This window comes from Antedon mediterranea, chromosome 6 (genome assembly GCF_964355755.1).
Source record: "Antedon mediterranea chromosome 6, ecAntMedi1.1, whole genome shotgun sequence".
NCBI lineage: Eukaryota > Metazoa > Echinodermata > Crinoidea > Comatulida > Antedonidae > Antedon > Antedon mediterranea.
In genome coordinates this window covers 146,345-171,179 of record NC_092675.1, presented here as the reverse complement: position 1 = coordinate 171,179, position 24,835 = coordinate 146,345, and the positions used below count along the sequence as shown (strand labels likewise).

At 31.9% G+C, this 24,835-nt stretch overlaps 2 protein-coding genes across 2 annotated transcripts; one reads left to right on the top strand and one right to left on the bottom strand.

Moving 5' to 3' along the window:
- The first annotated feature begins 493 nt into the window (after positions 1 to 493).
- LOC140051846 (gamma-interferon-inducible lysosomal thiol reductase-like) lies at positions 494 to 3,486 on the top strand. Its single transcript, XM_072097169.1, has 5 exons — positions 494 to 701; positions 810 to 1,004; positions 2,051 to 2,218; positions 2,561 to 2,707; positions 3,112 to 3,486. Exons 1-5 carry the CDS (start codon positions 582 to 584, stop codon positions 3,235 to 3,237), a joined length of 756 nt encoding a protein of 251 aa, XP_071953270.1. The 5' UTR covers positions 494 to 581; the 3' UTR covers positions 3,238 to 3,486.
- On the bottom strand, positions 2,402 to 21,976 carry LOC140051745 (receptor-type tyrosine-protein phosphatase epsilon-like). Its single transcript, XM_072097043.1, has 24 exons — positions 21,913 to 21,976; positions 21,582 to 21,701; positions 21,203 to 21,304; positions 20,799 to 20,909; positions 20,389 to 20,505; positions 20,180 to 20,296; positions 19,973 to 20,083; positions 14,899 to 15,031; positions 14,339 to 14,451; positions 10,999 to 11,174; positions 10,778 to 10,865; positions 10,336 to 10,415; positions 9,477 to 9,611; positions 9,006 to 9,125; positions 8,592 to 8,737; positions 8,117 to 8,252; positions 7,812 to 7,961; positions 7,547 to 7,646; positions 7,223 to 7,293; positions 6,910 to 7,038; positions 6,344 to 6,475; positions 5,970 to 6,127; positions 5,624 to 5,759; positions 2,402 to 5,164 (listed from the first exon to the last, which is right to left on the bottom strand). Exons 1-24 carry the CDS (start codon positions 21,974 to 21,976, stop codon positions 5,045 to 5,047), a joined length of 2,865 nt encoding a protein of 954 aa, XP_071953144.1. The 3' UTR covers positions 2,402 to 5,044.
- Between the last annotated feature and the right edge of the window lie 2,859 nt (positions 21,977 to 24,835).

The following is a 24,835-nucleotide window of genomic DNA, read 5'->3' as shown; positions in this document are numbered from 1 at the left end:
GAAAATTTTAATTGATTACAGTACAACTGATTTGCAAATGAAATGGCATATTATTAGAATTATATGACCAATCTAACATATAATGATAAAGTTGATAAATATTTATTTTAGACAATAAAATCTTGATAGAGAAGATAAGCAAGACATTTGTTACAAAAAAAAGCCGCTATCTACCGTCTCATAGACTCTCTTTCCCCAGACGTTTTTTGGGGTGTGCAAATGCTCAGTCCGAGTTTCCAAATACCCCTTTTTTCAGCCGTAGTAAATTAAGCATGGCAACTGTTTCCTAATGCTTATCTTGAATATAACTGCCCAAAGGAGAGGCGCGAAAATACTGAAGTTACAAGTACCAAGCCAACAAACAAACAACAATGAACGTATAAAAAAAATTATATAACATATAACGTCTGGGTTAAACAGACTACAAACTGTACGCGCATGTGACTGTCAATGTATCATCAGGTGATCAAGCAGTTTATAAACTGCAAACACTCAACAGGAATTCGCATATTGATCGTCAACTCCAACAAGTTATTTGCCGCAGTTATTTTGTGTTTTTGTTTGTGAAACATTATAAGAATATGTCGAAGTTTTGTTTAATACTAGTAGCAGGCCTTTTTTGTTCTTTAATTTCAGCAAAAGTATGCAATTTACCACCGAGTGAATGGTGTTCAACAAATGAGATTTCTATAGCCTGTCAGGTAGGTAGGCCTTTTTTTTTTATTTTTCCTTAAAATAAGTGAAATGGAAAAAAAATATATACATTATACTATATATGCTAGATTTTATTTTGTTTTTATATTGTATAGGTTGAGAAACAGTGCAGTGAATGGTTAGAAAATGGATCAGAGGCAGCACCACCACCAGTGAATGTGGCCCTTTACTATGAATCCCTTTGCCCTGGTTGCAAGGAGTTTATTGCAGATCAGCTACGACCAACTTGGATGAAATTAGGATCAACTGGAATTCTTAATGTCACACTTGTCCCATATGGCAATGCTAAAGTAAGCTTACCTTGTTATCAAAATTAATACTTCATGCTGTTTATATACAAACCCTTTTTTTTATAAAGTTGAATCTAGACTTAACTGAGCGTATAACTTGATGAAAAATAACAAAACAGTATTTTTTAGAGTTAGAGATGTTATGCGCGATTTGAACGATTTGCGCAATTTGAAATTGCGCAAAAAAAATCCTTGCGCAATTTGAATTGAAACATGTGTTTCAAATTGCGCAAGCAACGTATTAAATTGCGCAAGTAATCTGCAAATTGCGCAAGGTTTTTCGACAGATTGTGAAATCATGCACACCCATATTTTTATAGTAATTTCTAAGAATGATTCAAAATTAAAGATAAATATCGCATTTCCTTATTTTAGTAGTGCAAATATTGTTATAAGTTAGCATACCGTCGAAGAACCGACGAAGGAAAACGAAGCGGTGGTGTTCCACCAGGCGGGCACGGCGCGGGCGGCCGGCTATACTACTCTAGCCTAGCTATGGTCTGGACTACTGATACTGACTAGGTTACATGGCCTAGCTTAAACTAATATTAAAAACTTAAAAAGTGAGTATTAAACATTATCTTCATTGAAATGGTCTTATTTATATAATAAAATACTAAATTTTAAACTCCTCTGCCTAGGCCTAGCCTAGCCATGTATGGGAAAATTTACAGTTCGTTTTCAAATTGCGCAAAGGTGTCATATTGCGCAAGAACTATCTTGCGCAATTTACAAATTGTGCAGCGCAATTTAAAATTGCGCAAAGATTTTCTTGCGCAATTTGAAATTGCGCAAGTTGATTGCGCAATTTGAAATTGCGCAAAAAAATCCTTGCGCAATTTTAAATTGCGCAAGAATTCTTTGCGCAATTTCAAATTGCGCAAGGATTTTTTTGCGCAATTTCAAATTGCGCAAATCGTTCAAATCGCGCATAACAGAGACATTAGATGTCCAGAGCAGCAGTTGATCGGTTGTTCATGTTGGTTCAGATTTATTGTAAAATATGCATACTCCATGATTATGTTTGAATATGTTCATAACATTAGGAACAGAAAGTGGGAGATCTTTGGCAGTTTGATTGTCAACATGGTGAGAGAGAATGTGCTGGTAACATTATGGAAACATGTGTCTTGTCTTTGACAAAATTTGACATTGCTGCTCCTGTCATTTTCTGCATGGAAGCAACTGAAGATCCAGCCATGGCAGCTAAAAGGGTAATTCAGCAAGTTCACTTCTGTATTTTCAGTCAACCCTCCTAGAAATGGACACAATTAGGTTGCCATTCTGGTTCCTCTATTCTCTCGTATTTTAAATAAAAATTCATAGAAAATGCTTGTTTTAGGAGAATGATTAATTTTTGTAGAATTTATTGTAGACATATGACAATTAAATAAATATAATTCAATAAAAAAAAACTTTATTAATGAATTTAAGCTTTTCTGTCAAAACTGCATTAACAATAGGGTCGATATTTCAATACACACACATACATTGCAATTTATACAAACTTTCCTTTACTTAAAACTTCTTGGTGTGTTTAAATGTCTTTTGTTTAGTGCCTACAACAGGAAGGCGTTGATGTAAATCCAGTATTGCAATGTGCTAATAGCACCATGGGTAATACCCTGGAACACAAGATGGCGGTGTTGACTGACGCATTAAACCCTCCTCACCAATATACACCTTGGATCACTTTAAATGGGGTAAGTGTCTTTTCTATGCCTTAAAATAGTCAAGTCAATACAGATCTAGACATTTAGAAAGCCCAGAGGCTTTTAAAACTTGTACATCAAAATGTAAGTAATCAGCAAGATAATAATGGGGTAAACATCTTTCTATGCCTTATACAATAAAGATTTAGAAAAGTTATTCAAACGTTAAGCATAAAGTACATAAAAGTTACCAAATTGTAAAAGTAAAATACAAGATATAAAGTCTAGAGGTCTAAATACTAATTTACATTAACTTTATATACAACTTTAACAAACTTAAATACCGTTTGCTACTGAGTAATTTCTTTATTTTATGAATTCAATGTTATTTTATGTAATTAGTACTATGTTTAAATATTTAAAACATTCTGTTTTTACATGAATCTGTATTTTAGATGCATACTTCCAGCATTCAACAGAAAGCAACAACAGACCTGATAACACTTGTATGTGGTGCATACACCGGATCTAAACCCAGTGCTTGTACTAACATAAATAATTTGAAAATTACCTACAAGTAATAATAATAACCACAGCATACTTAAATTACCTACAAGTAATAATAATAACCACAGCAAACTTAAATTACCTACAAGTAATAATAATAACCACAGCATACTTAAATCATTCCAATATAAGAGATTATCATTCATAGTATTTGTATTGCCTATATTATAATCTGTGTATACTGCCTAATATTATATAGAATATATTTCTCAAAATTAAAATTGTATATTAACCTTTATTACCAAAATGTCTGCTGTTGGGATGTCATATCCAAACATTTTAAAAATGTGATCAAATATAATTATTAAGACTACCTCTAATAATATGTTGTATACTGTATTCATTATCAAAGCAAATAATTAAACGTGTTGCAATATGTATATGCTCCTGTGTAATGTCTCTTGAATAAAAGCTTAGAATAATTGTTTTTGAATACTACTTAGACGAATCTGGGTACTTGTATGTTAATTTTTGCAGTATTATAGGTAACTTCTCTAATACAGTGTCACATATGCATCACATTAACCTAATACAGACATTACTTATGAGACATAGATATACGGTACAGAGAATAAGGTGAATAGCTTTGCAATTTTGTAATAGCAAAGGTATTGCATTTATAATCATTTAGATTTCTATACTATTTCATGAATGTTAGATCGTTTGCAATTGTTATTATAAATCGTAAAGCTTAACCAAAATTATCTTTTCATTGCAATAGTAAAATATGGTAATCATATTGTTTTTTTCCTTTGCAAACGTGATTTTATAATTAATATTCGTGATTTTCTGATAATTAACATGTTTAATTGTAAAAAAAAAACCACTAGGCATAAAATGTTTACGTGGTGTAACGATGACAGTACTATTTTCACATTGAGAAACTTTGATATAGAATATGTTGATGTACATACAGTCGATTGATCTTACTATATAAATCGTTAAATAATGCAATTGTTTGTGTGCAGTAAATTTCCTTGAAGCAACAATGATTTGACTTTTCATTTTACTTTGAGGTCATATTATATTTACACAAAGCAAAACAGTATGTTTATTGTACGTTGCCACAAATATTTCTATTTGTGGAATTGAATTCAATAGACTTTATACTTTTTATTACCATTATATAGATAGTCAGTTGCTTTATGATTGTACTACGGAGTGTACTGAACCATATGCACGTTATTATTAGTATTACGTTGTCAAACCATGGAAGAAATGTATTATTTACTACATACTTCCTCCACGTCTAAACGTTGTGGTCTGTACGTTATTTGTACTGTAGTGTGGTTATAGATACAACTTGGTTCCCACTATGACGCAACGCGAAGGCGTAAGCGCAACTCAAGCGAGTTTACCAATCACAAGCGACAGCTGTGATAGTCCATCGCTTACAATTGGTTAAAGCCTGTTTTCCTGTCGACGTTATTCAACGTTATCGTTAACAATAATCGGCGATCTTCTACGTAATCATGGAAATTTTAACAGGAAAAGGTACTCTCTATGTTATCATTTCAACTTGATCGTTTTCAAACGATCGTCGTTGAACTGTTAACGATCAACGACGATAGCGTCGAATAACGTCGACAGGAAAACAGGCTTAAATTTCGATTACGTTGCGATTACGTCGCTGCGTTATAGTGGAAACCAAGCTTAAAGTAGAATGGGTGGGTAGGTAGGTAGGTATAATTAAGACTTTTTTTTCAAATCCGATACAACTTTGCATTTGTCAGGATCATGTCTACTAATGCTTTCCAACAAAACAGATTGATTTCAAATTTTTTCTTGAAGTTGTTTTAATGGTGATGATGTTAATGAAGATTACATGTTCATAGCATTTTCGTAATCGGTGTTTCCGTCAAACGTGTTTTTTACATTCTCATAGATATCGAAAGCACTTAGCTGCTCTAGGATTGTTGCGTAAATAAACTGATACTGCGTCTATTATATTAAAAAAAAAGAACAATATTAAACTCTAGAAACTGTTTTGGTTTAGTTTAGTCCTGGTCTACTACTTGTTACAAAAATAGAAAAACTTAAAATAACTTCTTTTAAAATTATAGTATTAAGCTTCTGTTGACATAATTTCATGTAAAGCTTGGAGTCACAAAGTGAATTGACCAATCACAAATGACAATTCGGATGAGTTATCGCGTCGTGATTGGTCAAATCGTTTGCGTTGCAATTACGTCCTTACATTGCGTGGTTCCCATGGGCTCAAAACAACGGCGGTGTAGGCAACGTAAGTGAGGTGACCAATCACAAGTTACATTACAAATGATCAATCGCGTCGAGGTGGTAACCAAGCTTAAGATGAGCGATTTAGGATTGATGATATCCGAGACTAAAAACAATCATTGAATTTAATCCAATGGTTAAAAAGTAACTTATTAGGCCTACCTGTGTTTCTACCATACCGGTTCTATTTCGTCGCAGAATCTTTACAGCTTGGTACACATCCACTGACTGAATCTGCTTCAGTGTTTGTAGACATGATAAGGTAGCACAGAAGGTACCACTTCTACCAACACCATCCCTAGAGTAAGAACGATACTACTAATCAATGATACCATTATTATAGTACGGTATCACCATATTACTACAGTAACCGTATTATGCATGAAGCTGTTTGAAATTTATCATGAATTAAACCCACGGAAATATTTATACTGAAACTGTGGGTTGTGCGTTAATCTTTTAAACTGTGTTTTAAGTTATATCAATATAAAAGAGAATCCTTGCTTACATGCATTGTACAAGGATAGCTTTGTCTCCACATGCGTCTTGACCTTTGAGTACGGCAGATACCAAGTCCAATAAAGCTCGACAAGATGTAGGAACATCGCTATCACCGGGCCAGGCGTGAAATTGAAATATCTTCACTGATTGCCTTGAGCCAACAGCCTAAACATTTGTTATCATATTGCATGTTTAAATCTTTCCATCATCATCATCATCATCATCATCATATATATAACATCAGCGATAAAACACATTTAAAACATAATGATGAAACTGAATTAATTGATGGTGATGTAATTTGACCGAATAGCTAAGCTTTTAAAGACTTTTATTTGTACCTTTTAAAGGACAAGAAAGCACAATAGAATGTTCAATTACCTTTGTTTGAGATAGCTTTCCAACCGTCATATTCCACACAGTCACATTGCTGGTGTACGTCTCTTTTGATATGTAATTTACGATGGTGTTTGGTAAAGCTAAAGTTTGGTCCGACCAATAAGGCATAAAACCCTTTAAAGTAAAATTGATAAATACAATTTCAAATCATCTCTAAGGAACTATCTAGGCTACATAGACTTTTAACAATATACATATTTCAGCAAGGCACAATACAACTTTGATTGACTACAGTGCCTTATTTATACAGATTGAGACAGGTATTTGTATTCATTTTTATCTAGCTGTTAAAGTTATTAACATGGACTCTAAGAGCAGAATGTGAATGGACCACCTTACCGAAAATTCTTAGAGTGGAACTAGAGGCAGGCTAACATGGCAACAATGGTTACATAAAAGGGAATTGTAACCGAGAGCCTAAACATTATCGCGTTTGTACAACTTTAAACGTTTGCTTTGTGATTGTATTTTGAGCCAACAATGACCAAATTTAATTTACAACTAATGTGCTAACGACATATTGAATACTAAGCGTCAATGTACGATACCTCAGTAGCTTGATCAGACAGGCATACAATATTACAACACTCGTATTCCAATATCAGTCTCCAGAAGTCGTCCAACGTGTACTCCAATGGCGCTTGTGTGGTGATGAATGCATCTTTTTTCAAAGCACTCTAATTGAGTAAGAACAAACGTATTGCCAATAGATAAACAAGTCATGTATTTAGTAAATCACTACATAATTAAATTCAATCTTTCCTGTATCTCATCTTATTTTTTAAAATGGATAGATATTGTAAAGGCGATTTGTAATTAATATCGTATATACGAAATTACTACTAATATGCCGTAACTTACATCGAAGAATGAAGCGTTGATATAGTCTGACACGTTTTCCCCACTAGAAAGCATCGGTCTGTTTGAGGTCACTGCAAAAAGTAAATAATGGTGTATCTTTCAACATGGCCTCTATTTTATAAGGTTGCAGAACTATCACTATTGAACATTCTATTACTTTTTACAGATTGACTATATTTGATACTTCCTAACGTCATTAATATAATTCAACTGATAATTGAAATTGTCAATTATCAGTCAATAAAAAATAGGCTATATTTAGGCAAATGAAAGTTCTAAATATGATGTTAAATTAAATAATCTTTGGTAAGTGTGTGTAATTACCTGGTACTCTTTCTTCGTAGCGATTCTTTGAGGCATTTTCGTGGGACAGACCTGTCTTTATTTGATTGCGACTAAACACGGGTGACAGGCTGTCAAGTAGCTAAAAACAAAAGCTTACTTTGTTAATATATAACTTAGGCCTACACCGTTCAATTGTGTTATACCAAACATTGTTCTTACTATTAGCACTGTGCAACTCTCAAATTGTTTAAATCTTTCGGTCTTATATATTTATTTATAGTTTTATAGATAAACATCGCCAGACCTGAAATTGTACTTGAATCTGGGAGAAGCCTGTTTCTGGATTTAAAATTTGTAACTTTTCATATTCAGCTCTGAACTTCATTGCTGGAATTAAGGTGTTGCCACTAAGAGATTCGTCCAAAACAGCTTCATATACAAATATGTATTGATCCTAAAAACATACAAATATAAATGTAGAATGTTTTCAGTCATTATTCTTTATATGAAGTAACCTGACAATAAAGCTCATTTAAAGTAAAAGCACATTCTGAAAAATTTTGGGTTAAAAAAAGTTATAAAATTAGAATGAATGAGTCTCAAACTTACACCTGTCTGTACCATGTTAGGCCGTCTTTCTCGCATTTCCTTCACATAGTTGTATATATCAACACATTGTTCTTCTTTAGCCATTTCCAACATTGACCAAATCGTCATAAATGCACCGGTTCGACCAGCTCCAGCACTACAAATCAAATTATTGAACGAATGTTCAGGTATGTTTGACATTACTTTGGTAAAAGGAAAGAATACGATTTTATTATTCTCTAGATTAAACTATGTTACTCCATCTTTATCACATTTTCATCTTGTAGAAGTGTCATAGTCAAGGCTATTATTGATAATAAATAAATAAATCAGTTAGAAACCGTCCGATCTCTATACTTTAGTGGTCAGAACCCAGCACTTAATGAGTGCATCTTTAATGTAATAAATACCCGGTCAGAACGGTAGGCCTACAATTAAATTTTTGTTCGTTGGATACATCTTATATTCATGAATTGAAACAATAAAGTATGTTTACCTGCAGTGTACAAGTATTGGACCTTCAGTGTACAATGTTTTTATCTCTCTTATCAATTGGCAAACGTCTTGAGAATTCTGGGGGACATACTTGTCAGGCCAGCCTTTGAACTGTAGTTGATGTACTTTGCGTTTTGGACTGTTTGCCTGGATCACACACATTAATTAAAATTAACACAATTTTAAATCATATCGAATGAAGGTATGTCTTAGATATAGTATTCACAGTTCGTGTTTACCTTGCTATGCACGAGTGATCTCGTTTTGTAAGTGCCATAATACAACATTCGGATGTAGTCTGGCAAAATGTTGTTGAGGTTTGTTTTACTTAAGAGTAAAATTCCACTCTTCTTTGGTTTTAATGAAATATTCAGCAAATTCGCTTTATTTTGTGTAATACAGTTAAACATCTTACCTTATACACATTAAATGTTCTAATATCATAGTTTGACAGTTCGACGGCGTTTATAAACGTTGCAGCAACTGAATCATACATCGTACTAAACTGATCTGGCCAATACTGAACACATTTCCTCTTTAAAAAGAGTAAAAATGAATGTTAATAGGTTATAGTTGCTAACTTAAAATCAAATACTGTTGATTGAAAAATTCTATCTAATTTATTTATTTTATTATTTTACTAATAATTTGGGAAAATGTCCAAGGGCCCAACACAGAAGTAAAAACACCTATAAATAGCAACTATATAAATTCATGCAAACAATTCAAGTTGGTTGATTTTAGAAAAAAGCAATATGTCGGGCGTTTGGGAACACGTTGTTTTTGGTAGAAGGCACATTCGTTTAATGACAAATAAATAAATGAATTATAAAATAACATTGTTTAGAATGTGATTATCTGGATCAAAAGCTACTAGACTACGTACTTTGCCAACTTCTATCAGGTTTGTCAACATAATAATCATATGGACATTCTCTTGCCAGATAAGCTTCCAGAAGTCATTCAGTGTCGTTGCGTTTGGACCCTGTGCTGCTATAAATTGTTGCTGGTCTTTGTAACCCTATATGAAATGACATTATTTCGTATTGAGTTTTTCTATTTTATACCTTTTATATCTCTGTGCATGTTTAATTTTAATAGGTACCATTTTAATGTAATTTGTAACTATAGCAATTTGATTTTTGGCCACGATGTTACATATAGATGTTATTGAATTGAATAAAAGTGATATATAAATATGACTGCACAGACTATTTATCACACATTATATTAATAAATTGTGTTTATATTCATGATATTAATAATATAGGCCTACTAATATTTCAGTAGATAAAATTAAAGAGATTATAGATATCTTGTGCGTGAAACAACTAGCGATACTAATACATACTCCCAAATCTACCATTTAGGTGTTTGTGTTAGTTGTGGATATTTGTGATGCTTCTTTATATTTTACCATTTTCAACTCCCTACTACCCCACCTAAACTAGTTAGTCTATAATAATAGCCGCTACTTAGGTATTTGAATGCATCAGTGACATAGATTTAAAGCTTTCTTTATTCAGTACAAATAACACGTTAACGAAAATAAGTTTGAACTTGTACGAACATAATAAAACAGGCTAGTCACTATAACAAATGAACAATTGAAATATAAGGAAGTAAACAAGTTTAATATTAGCATTTTGCATTTTATTTGTATATACCAATTCCAACATACATTATATTATAAACCAAACTAGTTCGTTTAAACCGATAATAATCTATTATAAACCAATACTTGCCGATATGTAACAAGCGTTGATATAATCTTTGCGAGCTCCTTCACCTGGTCTCGTATTAAGAATTATACGACTATGATCATCTATAAAGGAATCATTAAAGAATACAAATATTATGAGTACAAATGTGTTTCTTTCATGACTTATCACCCACATAATCCCTTGAGCAACTACAATATATTGATAGATAATAGTTACAGAAAACCTAGTCATCAATATTCATGTTTATACAATCAATGTTGTAACTTCAATAAATTAGTATTTAATATATATTTTTTATTTTGCCGTGAAAAGGAAACCAGAAAAAACAAAAAGCTACCTACCAATTTGGCTACCTACCTATTTGGCTACCTACCAATTTGGCTACCTAACAATTGAGATACCTAACAATTATGATACGTCCGTACCTAACAATTGACAATAATTGTAATGGCAGACTACATACATGGGACTACATTTCTGTAGCGATTTTTCTTTAGATTACACTCTTGATGTGCAACGGTTGCCGGATGAATCAGATTTTCTGGGAAACTCTATAAAAACGAATGTAAATTATATGATTTAAATAAAAAAAACGTTAAAGGTAACAACAAACGATTGAAGTTTTAGGCCTATCTAAATATAAAATATATGTCTTAGTATGGTATAATAAATAACCGGTAATACCTTCCATTCAATCTTTAGTTGACCAGATTCTTTTCTAGTACGTACATATTCCGTAAGAGCTGAAAGTGGAATCGGGGGCGAATCGAATGCCTGCATTACAGGCTCGTCGGATGGTAACACTATCCCTTCGTTTACATGTCCGTCTGTTTCTACACATTTCACACTGTTGATAGTTTCTAAATTATTAGTTTAACAATAAATCAAATTAATGCCATCACAAGTTTATTGATGCAGAAATAATAGGCCTATACTTTCAGACACCGATAACAATGGAGCATCAGGAGCAACCTCTGCACTCATCTGATATTTTTTGTCTTACCAGAATTTACTTTAAACACCATTTAAATCTGATGCTAGATGATGTTATTATGTATAAATTAAAAGCAAATAACTGACAAAAATGGAAATGCTGTGTGTATCAGTGGTTGAAATCCAATATAGATACAAATGGAATAGGCAAAAAGTGAAGTCAAAACGATAAAGTAAAACTGCCAGAAAGTTAAATTAGTAAAATGTAATGTGTATACATATTTTGTTTATACCACATATAATTATGTGAAACATATTCTTTGTAGACATTGTTGTCTTGCATTTAGTCGAGCAAACATAAATCAGAATCTGACACAAGGACAAATACGTTAAAATCAATGGAACAATTTCTCAAAATGTTTCCGGTAAGTACTGGTACGGAGAGTTACACTCAATGAATTTTCTATAGTAAGCAAAATGCATTACTTGCTGTATTTAATAATACTAGAGGGTGAGCTCGCTTCGCTCGCTCCCCCTCTAGGAAGTGTAGACGATGGTTTTCGGAATGATAAAAATGTTCTCCTTGCCTACATTTCTTCGGTCGGTTACTATTATTGAAAATGCTTGGCATTCGTAAAACTAAACTACGGTACTCTGTTTCAAAGTGTTTTAGATGATTAATAACATTTTAAAGTAAAGTGTTTATTGTTTGGTAGGGCCCTTTGGGGAGGCGAATTTCATTGTTAATTTTTTTAGTTTTAATAATATGGTAACATTTATAATCAAATGAAATCCTCTAATAGATATGAAAAGTGGTAAAAAAGTATAACAAATGCTTGGTAAATTGTAGATAACAGTGCGATGAATTCTACTACAAATAGTATAATGATTATTATTCAAAGTGATGTTTTATTGGAGAGGCGTTTATTCAAATAAATACCATCCTAATAATTATTAATACATTATTTAATTTAAACATCTTTTGAAACTAACTGCCGTGACAGAGTGGGCCCAAGAAAGAAGACATTACGGCTTGCAACATGGGCAGACATCTCGGTCCTAACGGGACACAGATAGCCTACAGTTATTCCTGCCAGCTCAATCAACTATCGGGATTTCACTCGATTTTAAACAAAATGTCTTATCATCAAATCTCCCTATGTAATTTTATAATACTATTTCCCACGGGATTTCCCACAATATATTCCGATTCTTTATAGCGTATATTTGATTATTAATTTGCAGTATAATTTTTATTTTTTAAATACTGTACCTTCACACACGCGCGGTCCGTTCCTAAAATAAACAAAAAAACTGAAATGGCTATTCAACTAAGCTCCAGTCCTACTATCGGTTTTTTTCTTCCTTCTTCCAAAGGGACACTGTATTGATTGATGGAAAGTGCCTGTTTCCAGTCACCTTTATTATTTTAACTGCTCCCTTGTGTATAAAAGAGAGAAAATAGTTGAAACCAGGTTGTTGCAAGGTGAACCCGGAAATTACTTTGACCCGCGAAGAATTGAAATTGAGCAGAAAATCTACTGTTGAAATCATAAATTGCGTTAAAAAACTCTTTATAATATCTTCCTAAGATAGAAATATGGAACAATAGCGTCGATGTGAAAACTAATGTTATCAAATCTACGTTTCGCGGTACATCTGAGATAGATAAGGTAGGTATCCAAGGCTGAGATTTGTACCGAAGTTTTTGCATTTTGCATGCTCGCCTATGTCAGAATCTATATATTATAAATTTACGTAAGGGCAAAATTCGATAAATCGCGCCTTACTTCTAGAATTTTTACTCGACGTACTTTCGGTACTTCGCATTTTCCTATCTCCTCCTACGATAATTGTTTTTAATAGCTGAAAACCGGTTGAACAGCTAGAGTACAGCATCATAATGTTGAAGACAGGCCGATTTTCTTTAAAAAATACTATTTTGATAGATTTAATATACATTTATAGAATGTATTGATTTGCAATGAATGGAACATTCCAAATTATTGCATACCTCCATGGTTTAACACAAGTAGGTAAATTTATAGACCCTTGGAGAATAAACAGAAATAGTATTGTAATGCTATACAATACTGCAAATTGGTATTAACCACTTTTGATCGCCATTTGAAATAAAAGTGTGTTGGTACTGATATAATATAAACAAATATACTAATAAACGTTATCACTGTGAGTGTGGGTAGCCCCTACTTTTAGATTATAAACACATAATAATATATACTTTATTACTGTCGGTTGTTTCTCAACGTTTGTATTAATTAATAATTACAAAAATATAAACGTATTAGTGGTCTTTAAATGTACTATTTCAATCGACCATGAGACAGTGACAGTTTTAATAAAGTATTAATCGGAAATGTTTTACTCTATTTAGTGGTATATTATTTATAGGCCTATATAAAAAAAATATTTCGTTACTGATTGGATAATAAAGAAATATAAAGAATAATTTAACAAAATTGGGTTTGTTTAAATGAGTCCAAATAACAAATTTTGACTCATTTTGTGACAAGTTTCTAGGTGCTAATTTTGGTTGACTACATAAATCATTGTGTCTATTTATTTGTTTCTGTAAACGACAATGTTTTATAGTCCTGCCGTACGTATATTTGAAATCGCCAGTTTTTTTACGCTGAAATTACTATGTATTCGAGAACCATCTGTGGGCACGAACTAGGTGGTACGCGAGAAAAATATTTCGTTACTGATTGGATAATAAAGAAATATAAAGAATAATTTAACAAAATTGGGTTTGTTTAAATGAGTCCAAATAACAAATTTCGACTCATTTTGTGACAAGTTTCTAGGTGCTAATTTTGGTTGACTACATAAATCATTGTGTCTATTTATTTGTTTCTGTAAACGACAATGTTTTATAGTCCTGCCGTACGTATATTTGAAATCGCCAGTTTTTTTACGCTGAAATTACTATGTATTCGAGAACAATCTGTGGGCACGAACTAGATGGTACGCGAGCGAAGCGAGCGTACCATCTAGTTAACCATAATTTATATATAGATTGTGCGGAAATTAAAGTACACAATAAATCACATATTTAAAATGTGCATACCTCTTTTGGATTTCTTAGACCACATTCTTGGTTTGAAAGGAGAAATAGAATTATCTTCTACCATATTTTGTAGTCCAATATCGTCAGTTGTTTTATTTTCATCCTTCAAATTTCTGTTAAAAGAATAATACACAGATCATATTTTAAAATTCAATTTATTCAAATGATAGGCCTACATTATGTTGAGAAAATTTTACAATATGTTATTGTTATTAACTTTTTAATTTGTTTCCGTCGCTTTAATTCAATTATCCTCGCGAACACCATTTGTCTGTGATTCTCTCTAATACAGTAGGACTATAACTATTTCGAAGTAGATTGCGTCAGATGTTGTTCATTTGTGTTAACACACATTAACAGCACCTTCCTGTATCAACAATGTATAAAAAGTATTCTTTTTTATATTATTATGAAAAGATAATCTAAGCCAGGTTATAGTTAACACAGTCTAGTAGAAAACCAACACATTATATATTGTGTTTTTATTTTCTCACATAAATAATACTTATTTGTACTTTCAATCTTTAACTTCTAACATAAAAGTACAAATTAAAACTAACCTTCGTTTTCGTAATAGAATAATGATAACTACAATCATCAGTAGGATTAATGCAGCCGTAACAGCAGCCACTATAATATATATCATACTGTTACTGGTACCGATATCTTCCAAAGGGCTTTCTGTTGATTGATCTAAATAACGATAATGATTAAATGTGTGCATCTAGTTTATTACAACTAATAGGCCTATGTATGTTAAGAAACGCAAATAAGATAATATATTCCACACAGTAGACTAGAAATAAATAAAAGATCAAAATTCATTGAAGGACCATCTAGTACTGGAATAAACTCCAGTCTACTCTAGAACAAAATCACATGACCTCGCTCCCTATACTAAAGTACAATATAAAAAAGATGATATTTGAAACATATTGCTAGCTTATAAGATCATTACAATTATTGTTACCTATTGCCTGCATATTATGCTTACATTATATTTTAGATTTAACGCCTAAGACGCATGACCCTTCCAATTGTGGACCAGTCCACTTCTCATCCAATCGGTGTACATACACAGTACAGCCTAGATGGACGCCGGGGATGTCCGGTACTGACTGCTGACGGCTGCGGCTGGCTGCCAAAGTCAGCCGTAGACATCAGGAGCGAGATCTCTAAAATCCGACGGTGGTCCAAATTGGAGGGGTACATTGCATCAGGGAGTTGTAACTATTTTGCATTACTTCTACAATTTTTAACTCCCTCCATGACTGCATTACTGTATATTTCTATGATATGTTTTTATTATGCTTGATCTCACTTTGTATAATTTATATTCTTATTTGTTATTTAGTAATTTCAATTTTTTCTCGCCTGTCTTTCAAAATTGTCATTTTTTGTAATTGTAATGCGTCCGTCTATGTTTTATGTTTTATGCTTAGGGACTACAAAGTCTTCTTGGCTTCTGTGTGTCTTGACCATAAACAATGTAACCTGTCTGTTGATGTTGAATAAAAAAAATCTAAAATCACTAAAGGATAATTTGCATCTCTTTTAGTTTCCAACGAACAACTTGTCTTACTTTTTAACCACTGATCTTAGATTACTTATCAACGGCGCAGATGTTGGGCAGTATGGGTAGGGTGATGTAGACACACTTTTTGATACCGTAGTAAACTCTTAAAATTATGTAAAAATAACCAGCAAATCTCTGTATTCGCGCACGACGCCGTACATATTATGTCAGAAACCCTGTTTTAGTGTGTGTATATTCTCTCGAACGCCTGGTTTCCATACACACCGCATCCAACATTTAAAACTGATCGGCGCTTAATTTACATTGAATTCCATACTTCATGATTCTGAATTTCATTTCTACGTTACACATCATTGTAAGAAACGTTTAACCACTAAACCGAATGGCAGTAATCATTTGCCTGTTGTAACATTATCAGTGTGATTGTATAGCATAATCAAATTAGCATTTTTGGTATTTTAAGATTTCAAATAATTGACCTAGTTAAAGTAAATGTATCAGGCTAATTATTTCTACCCAAAAATGACTCACATTTTCTATTTTATCATTCTTTTTATTATAGAAAAGGGGTTAGGCCTACATATACCATATATATACCATGTCACTCGAAAGTCCTTAGTGTACAGTATCTTGAAAGATTGGTAAAAACTTAATTATGAGCAAACTGAAAATATCATATAAACAGCACTCTGATTCAGATTCAGATAATATTTATTTAGATAATAATGAATGAATATATACAAAATAGAAAAAAGATATTAAAGTGAACATAGATAAAGCAGTAATTGGTAGTCATTATTATCATGGATCCCTTCTAGAAGTTAAAAACTTGTCTCGTAGGGACCCACAACAAAACACATTACTAAAAAAAAATAAAAATAACCTAGAATATATAATTATATAATTTAGGATAAAAAATTACAGTATAATAACATAACTAACATCTTCTTTATAAAAATTATTTAAATTATATTTCAATAGTTTCATGATAATTATAAATGAAATAACTACCGATATTGATAAATGAAAAAAAAAAAAAATATGTATACATAAATTATAATTCCAGTATATATATAGTATATACTATATATACATTATATATAGTATAGATTAAAGATTGCAATAATAAACAACAACTAATATTTTGTGTAAGACATAAATAGTATATGAGTATAAATAATGATAATAAGCATATTAACTAAGCAGTATAATATTTAGATATATAATGATTCTTTAACTTTTTTCGGAAAGTAAATAATGATATTGACGTTTTATATTTGGTGGGATATGATTCCACAAATTAGGACCTGATATAGTTATAAAAAATTTAGTTTTAGTAAGTCTAGCAAAAGGAATGTTTAAATGAGAAGTTCTTAAATTGTAATTGTGAAATTTGGTACGTTTACAGAGCATATCAATCATAGAAATAGGAAGTTGGTTTATAAAATAATTAAACATAAAACTGGCAACTTGAACATTGTGGATATCCGTTAATTTTAATATACCAAGACGTTTAAAAAGGGGTTCAGATGAGGTTCTATATGGTGAAAAAGTAATAATTCTAGCTGCACGTTTTTGTAATTTAGTTAATCTAGCAATATTAGAAGAGTAATCTGCAGCCCAAATAATGTTACAATACTGGAAATAAGGAAGTACAAGTGTGTTATAAAGAGAAATTAAAATATTTAGAGGGAAGAAGTGCTTAAGTCTGTTAATAATACTAATAGATCTTGATATTTTTTTCGAAACGTAATTTTGATGACTGGTCCATTTGAGGTTTTCATGAATATATACACCTAAAAAAAGTGTTTCAGTTTTGCGTTCAATTTGAATTCCGCCAAGAAGTATATTTAGGTCATCAACTTTTAGTTTACGTTGAGAATTGTGAAAAATTAAATAATTTGTTTTAAGAGTATTAATAAGTAATTTGTTTGAAATAAACCAATCACAAAATTTAGTTAATTCATCATTGAATGTAGTAAATAATAAATCAATATTGGAATTAGAGTAAAATAAGGTGGTGTCGTCGGCGAAGGATATTACTTGCAATTTGTTACTGACATTAGCCAGATCATTAACATAAATAAGGAAGAGCAATGGCCCAAGCACAGATCCCTGTGGCACTCCGCAAGTAATATCCATCGTCGACGATGTACAAGATCCTAATGCAACATATTGTTTTCTATCTTTCAAATAACTATTAAACCAATTCAATGAAATACCTCTAATTCCATAGCACTCAAGTTTTTTAATTAAATTATCGTGATTAATAACATCGAAGGCCTTTGAAAGATCAATAAATAAACTTAATAAATTTTCTTTTGATTCAAATGAATTTGTAATATTATTAATAAGATCTAAAACGGCATGGGATGTAGAGTGATTTTTTCGAAAACCATATTGGCGTTTATTAAGTATATCAAATTTTGTGAGATAATCAGAAAGTTTAGAATACATGAGTTTTTCAATAATTTTGGAAAACACTGAAAGTAGTGATATTGGCCGGTAATTAGATAATTGACTTCGTTCACCTTTCTTGAAAATGGGCACAACTTTAGCTAGTTTTAAGTGTGTTGGAAAAGTGCCAGATAAAAAAGATGAATTTATACAATGGGTAAGTTGGTGGATGATTAAGGGAGATACAGATTTTAAGACACGAGCAGTAATACCGTCAGATCCAGACCCTTTATTAGAATTTAGATTGTATATAGTTTGGTTAACATCATCAATTGAAACTGGGCTAATATAAAATGAGTTGGCAAACGCAGAATGAAGATAAGATAATGGATCAGTTATATTAGTTGGCATACTATTAATAAGATTAGGACCAATTGTAAAAAAATAGTTGTTAAACGATTCACATATCTCTTTTTGAGTTTTGTAAATATTATCACCGTCTTTAATTAGATTCGGGTGCTTGTTATTATTATTACCTTTATTTAAAACAGAATTTATTACAAGCCATGTGTTCTTCAGATTACCTTTATATCTATCAAACTGGGAAGTATAATAATTCTTTTTAGCAGTGCGACAAAGATTAGTGAAAATATTATTATATTTTGTATAGTTTAATTTATCATTATTACTACGTGTGTGCATATATTTGTTATAAAGTTTATGTTTCCGAGAACTACATTTTAAGAGAGCAGATGACATCCATGGTTGTTTAAACGTTTTATTTGATTTTATACTACTTTTAACCAAGTGTCTGGAGTGGATATTTGTAAATTTTTCAATAAATATATCAAAACTCAATCTTGGGTCACAATCAAATATCATAGACCAGTCTTCACCTTCTAAATCAATCGATAAGGCATTTAGGTCGTTTATACGAAATGAATAGTTGGCGCTATTATCATCAAGGTTTTGATCATTAATTTCTTGATCAATGAACTGAAATATAGGAAGTGGGTCGGAGATATCATTAAGTAAAATACCAGCAACTATTTTATAGTTAGATTGTTTGGAATAAAAATGATCAATCAAGGTGGCCGAAGTTGAGGTAATCCTAGTTGGTTTTGAAATAGTTGGAAAAAAAGAATGGGAAATTAAGGTATTTAGGTAGGTGTTTGTTAATTTATGGTTATGGAATTTTAATAAATCAAGTCTCCCATGAGATGACAATTTTTGTTTTCATTGTTAATTTGGGTTAATACATTATCGACGGATTTAGTAAAAGAATCTAGCCCTCCACAGGGGGCTCTGTAAATAATGCCTATAATATCATTTTTTGTCTTTGAATTTTCAATCTCAACAAAAAGTGATTCGGAAAGGTCGTCTGGTAATTTTAAGTCATTTCGAATTGTAATGCTAATATCATTACGTATAAAAAATGCAACTCCTCCGCCAATTTGATTATTGCTTCTATTGCTTGCAAAGAAGGAGTAGTTATTAATGAAAGGAATAGGGGAGTTTTTATTAAGCCATGTTTCACTGATACCGATTATGGAAAATTTGTTATTAATTGAATTCAAAAGGCATTCGAGATCATTAACTTTATGCGTAATACTTCTAATATTAAGATGCAGGAGAGATAGTTTAGTATTAAAGGATGTATTAAACTTAGAATTAAATTGTGAATAATCATAACTGCCTACCATTGTAAATGCTACAATCGTCATCCGAATATTCATCAGGGCAGAGACATGTGTAAAGTGTAGTGTTGGTAGACATACAAGTACCAGGTCCACATGGGTTAGAAGCACATGCTGCAATAATACAAACCACATAAAATACATTAAATATAAATTATGGGTTTATTTAGATTTAAAAACACTATTTAATAATTAACGGAGGTAACCTACCATTGTACGTGCTACAATTGTCACCCGAATGCCCCTCAGGGCAGACACATATGTAAAGTGGAGGATTGGTAGACATACAAGTACCAGGTCCACATGGGTTAAGGTTAGATACACAAGCTGCAATAACACACATCACATAAACTACATTACTGTAATTATAAATGATTAGTTGGTTTTACAAACGTTATTAACGAAAAGAGTGTACATACCATCGTACGTGCTACAATCGTCACCTGAATACCCTTCAGGGCAGACACATATGTAAAGTGGGGGATTGGTAGACATACAAGTACCAGGGCCACATGGGTTAAGATTAGAGACACAAGCTGCAATAAAATATATGACATAAACTACCTTACTGTAATTAAATGATTAGTTGGTCTTACAAACTTTATTAACGAAGGGTATGTACATATACCATCGTACGTGCTACAATCGTCACTCGAATACCCTTCAGGGCAGACAAAAATATATCCTGAAGAATCGGCAGGCAGACAAGTACCAGGCCCACACAGGTTAGAGGTACAAGCTGCTAATAACACAAACCGTATAGAAAGCATTCGTTAATTATAAATTTGTTTTGTTAGTTTAATAATAAACGAGGTATGGGTATACCTACCATTGTAAATGCTACAATCGTCTCCTGAATACCCTTCAGGGCAGACACATGTATATAGTGAAGGATTGGTAGACATACAAGTACCAGGTCCACATGGGTTAGAAGAACAAGCTGCATGACAAGCAAATGACACACATCACATAAATTGCATTGAAAAAGTGACACAAATTAAACAAAATAAGAAATATTATTCTATCAAGAACAATTTTAATGGTAAAATATTATTTTTAAACATGAGAGGATTTAAAAATTACATGACAACAGATCACTATTAGTTAAAATGTTAAAATTACAGAATAATATAAATAAAATAATAGCTTCCGACTTGTACGTTTTACATTTTCTATTTTAATCATTTATTTATGTATAATGGATATACTTATTGTTACCATTATTGTACGTACTACAATCGTCACCCGAAGACCCATCAGGACAGGTGCATTTGTATCGTGAAGGATGGGTAAACCCGCTACACGTGCCAGATCCACATGGGTTAGAAGAACATGCTTCAAACAATAAACAACAAAAATAAACAGTATTGAAACAAAACAAAATATTACCGAGAAACTGTTACTTTATGATTACTCATTTACGATATTATTATTTAGATATTATTGATTGTTCCGTTTCACGTTCGTTTTTGTTTATAATGTGGCGAAATAAATTATATGTTTACATTATTGATTTAGTTCATGATTTTTATTCACATAAAATATTTAGTTAAAAATACTCTGTTAGTTTCGAAATAATAATCTTGTCAATATGGAATAAAGGTGTACCTACCATTGTACGTGCTACAATTTACACCCAAGTATCCCTCAGGACAGTCGCATGTGTATCCCCGTGAAGGATTGGTTAACTCATTACAAATGGTGCCATGTCCACATGGGTTAGAGGAACAACCTTTAAAATATAACAACCAATATTACCACTAAAGAAAGCTAATTTATTAATGTGTACATAATTTATTGAATGCTTGGTCAAAAAACTCGTGTATCTTGGTTTTAATGCAACAAGAAAAACACATCAACGGCGTATATTCTATCACTAGGATAGAAGCTTATTTAGCAATATATATGTGATTTTAAAAATAATGTGACTGCACTAACTTTACCTACCCTCATACTTGTTACAGATTTCTCCCGTGAAGCCATTCGGACACATGCAGGTGTAGCCATTTTTAGTTATAGAACATTCGAAACCTTGCGAACACGGATTACTCTCACAATCTGTCAAATGTAATGTCAGACATTTCAGATAATCTTTAATTCAATGTAAATGAATGCAAGCTCAACTATGTAATCTTGGTTAGGGCTTTTCTCACAGATCTTCTTATCTTCACCCGTTAATAACTTAGTCCTAGAGTTTCTCTATGCCTATCAAGTGTAGGCCTATAGTGTACATTACATTCATCGAAAATTATTGAAAGGTGTTCCGAAAGTGGCTGGAAACATTCTTATTGACGAACCCTAACCTTTCTACCTCAATGACTACATCTCATAGAAACATATATATATAGATATATCATAATCGCTTCATCGTGTTTGTAATTTACAAACTTTAGATGGTTACCTATAGTACCTATAGGCGAAAATAGACTTTGCAGAAAACTGAAATAAATAACAAACATCAATCGATCAATTAATATAAGATTTTGTTTAGAAGAATTTAGGAAACTAATCCGGGGAAAAAACCCCACATAGGTCTTAATCGTTTAGAAAATATACTGTATATTCATATTCATTTTAATGAAACAATTTAGCAAAATGTTACTCGAAATGGCTTTATTGACCGTTGACCTTAATGTGTCACGGGAAATATATACATAAATGCATAGCTACAGTAATTATTTGTAGATATTGCCTTTATATCAGTGTAATATAACATTGATATCGGCGAGAATTATATTTTTCTCTCATACAATATAAGGCAATATCTGTTTGACATTTTACCACAGTTGCTTGTGCCACAGGAGCATGTGTATCTTATTGGCTTCATGTACCAAGTGCAGTTCGTACCTTGTGGACAAGGGTCATTATAACATGCTGCAAAATAATATTGAAATTAGCATAGCTGGTAAATCTATATTACTGTATATTTCAGTTTGATTAGTATCTCGCCATTCATTCAAAATAATCGTTTCATGATGATTGTTGCAAAATATTTATTCTAATAATATTCAATATCTTTAACTTATTTCTATTTTGAAAATCAACCGTTATTTATAGTAGCTTGTTACTTTCACGGCCTGAAATTTGAATTAATTGATAAAAACAAACATTGTAAAATATAGAATAAATCTTACCATTATAAATTTCGCAATTTTCCCCTAAGTGACCATCAGGACAGGAGCATTCGAATACATTTCCAGCGGATGGTAGTAGCACGTTGCACGAGTATCCATTTGGACAGGTATTGAAATCACATACTACAGTTAAATCAAAATATTTAAATTAGGCCTACTTACTTATACTAGATGGCACGCTCGCTTCGCTCGCGTACCATCTAGGTCGTGCCCACAGATGGTTCTCGAATACACAGTATTTCCAGCGAGAAAAAAATGGAGATTTCAAATGTGCAGGACTATAATACATTGTCGTTTACAGAAACGAATAAATATACACAATGATTTATGTAGTCAACCAAAATTAGCACCCTGGGAATTACTTCCGAGAGAGAAACAAAATGAGTCAAAATTTTTTATTTGGACTCATTTAAACAAACCCAATTTGTGTTTTGTATGTAACATTAAGGGTTGAGGGATGGGGGAAGAAGATATAGGTACAAAGAGGAAACATTTTAAAATATATTCTTATCCACTCAGTAACGAAATATTGTTTTTAATGTGTTATAGGCCTATAAATAATATACCACTAAATACAGTAAAACATTTACGATTTAATACGGTACTTTGTTAAAACTCTCACTGTCATAGTCGATTGAAATAGTAAAGTACATGTAACGATACACCACTACGACGTTTATATATTTTTAAATTATTAATTAATACAAACGTTGAGAAGCAACTGTCAGTAATAACGTTTATTTATTTGTATATTATATGTTTATAATCTAACAGTAGGGCCTACCCACACTCACAGTATAAAAAATTTATTTGTATATATTTTTATATTACATCTAACAGAACCAACACTCACAGTAAGAAATTTGCGATTCAAATTGCGATCAAAAGTGGTTAACACCTTAACAATATTGTACAGCATTGCAATACTATTTATGTTTATTCTCCAAGGGGCCCCATAAATCTAAATCTATACCTCTATGGTTAAACCAAATAATTTGGAATGTTTATTTGTATATTATATGTTTATAATCTAACAGTAGGGCCTACCCACACTCACAGTAATAAAGTTTATTTGTATATATTTTTATATTACATCTAACAGTACCAACACTCACAGTAAGAAATTTGCGATTCAAATTGCGATCAAAAGTGGTTAATACCTTAACAGTATTGTACAGCATTGCAATACTATTTATGTTTATTCTCCAAGGGGGCCCATAAATCTAAATCTATACCTCTATGGTTAAACCAAATAATTTGGAATGTTCCATTCATCACAAATCAATACATTTGTAAAAACGTATATTAAATGAAGAAGAAAATCGGCCTGTCTTCAACATTATGATGCTGTACTCGAACTGTTCAACCGGTTTTCAGCTATTAAAAACAATTATCGTAGGAGGAGATAGGAAAATGCGAAGCCTCCTCGCATTTTTGTGGCGGGTATTTTTCAAGATGGACATCCATTAGACAGTGTATACCACGATCGGAAAACACCCCTATTTGGGGCAAATCGTTGAACCTAAATTCGTTTTAATCGTCAATAACTAATTATCTAACTTAATTTAATTAGTAAACAGGGTTACATCAGGTGGTTAAAATCAGTACCGAAAGTACGAACCAACTTTATATACCATCGAGTAAAAATTCTAGAAGTAAGGCGCGATTTACCGAATTTTGCCCTTACGTAAATTTATATATAGATAATAGGCCTATAGAATATTAAATATTG

What these genes read in the sequence shown, in the direction of transcription:
- LOC140051745 (XM_072097043.1), bottom strand. Translation starts at nt 21,976, where the DNA reads ATGGCTACACCTGCATGTGTCCGAATGGCTTCACGGGAGAAATCTGTA. An exon ending in GTCTAAGAAATCCAAAAGAG is followed by an intron (nt 11,175 to 14,338) that starts GTATGCACATTT and finishes CTAATAATTTAG; the next exon opens with AAACTATCAACAGTGTGAAA. An exon ending in ACCTGATAGAAGTTGGCAAA is followed by an intron (nt 9,126 to 9,476) that starts GTACGTAGTCTA and finishes CTCTTTTTAAAG; the next exon opens with AGGAAATGTGTTCAGTATTG.
- LOC140051846 (XM_072097169.1), top strand. Translation starts at nt 582, where the DNA reads ATGTCGAAGTTTTGTTTAATACTAGTAGCAGGCCTTTTTTGTTCTTTA. An exon ending in CAGCCATGGCAGCTAAAAGG is followed by an intron (nt 2,219 to 2,560) that starts GTAATTCAGCAA and finishes TCTTTTGTTTAG; the next exon opens with TGCCTACAACAGGAAGGCGT. An exon ending in CTTGGATCACTTTAAATGGG is followed by an intron (nt 2,708 to 3,111) that starts GTAAGTGTCTTT and finishes TCTGTATTTTAG; the next exon opens with ATGCATACTTCCAGCATTCA.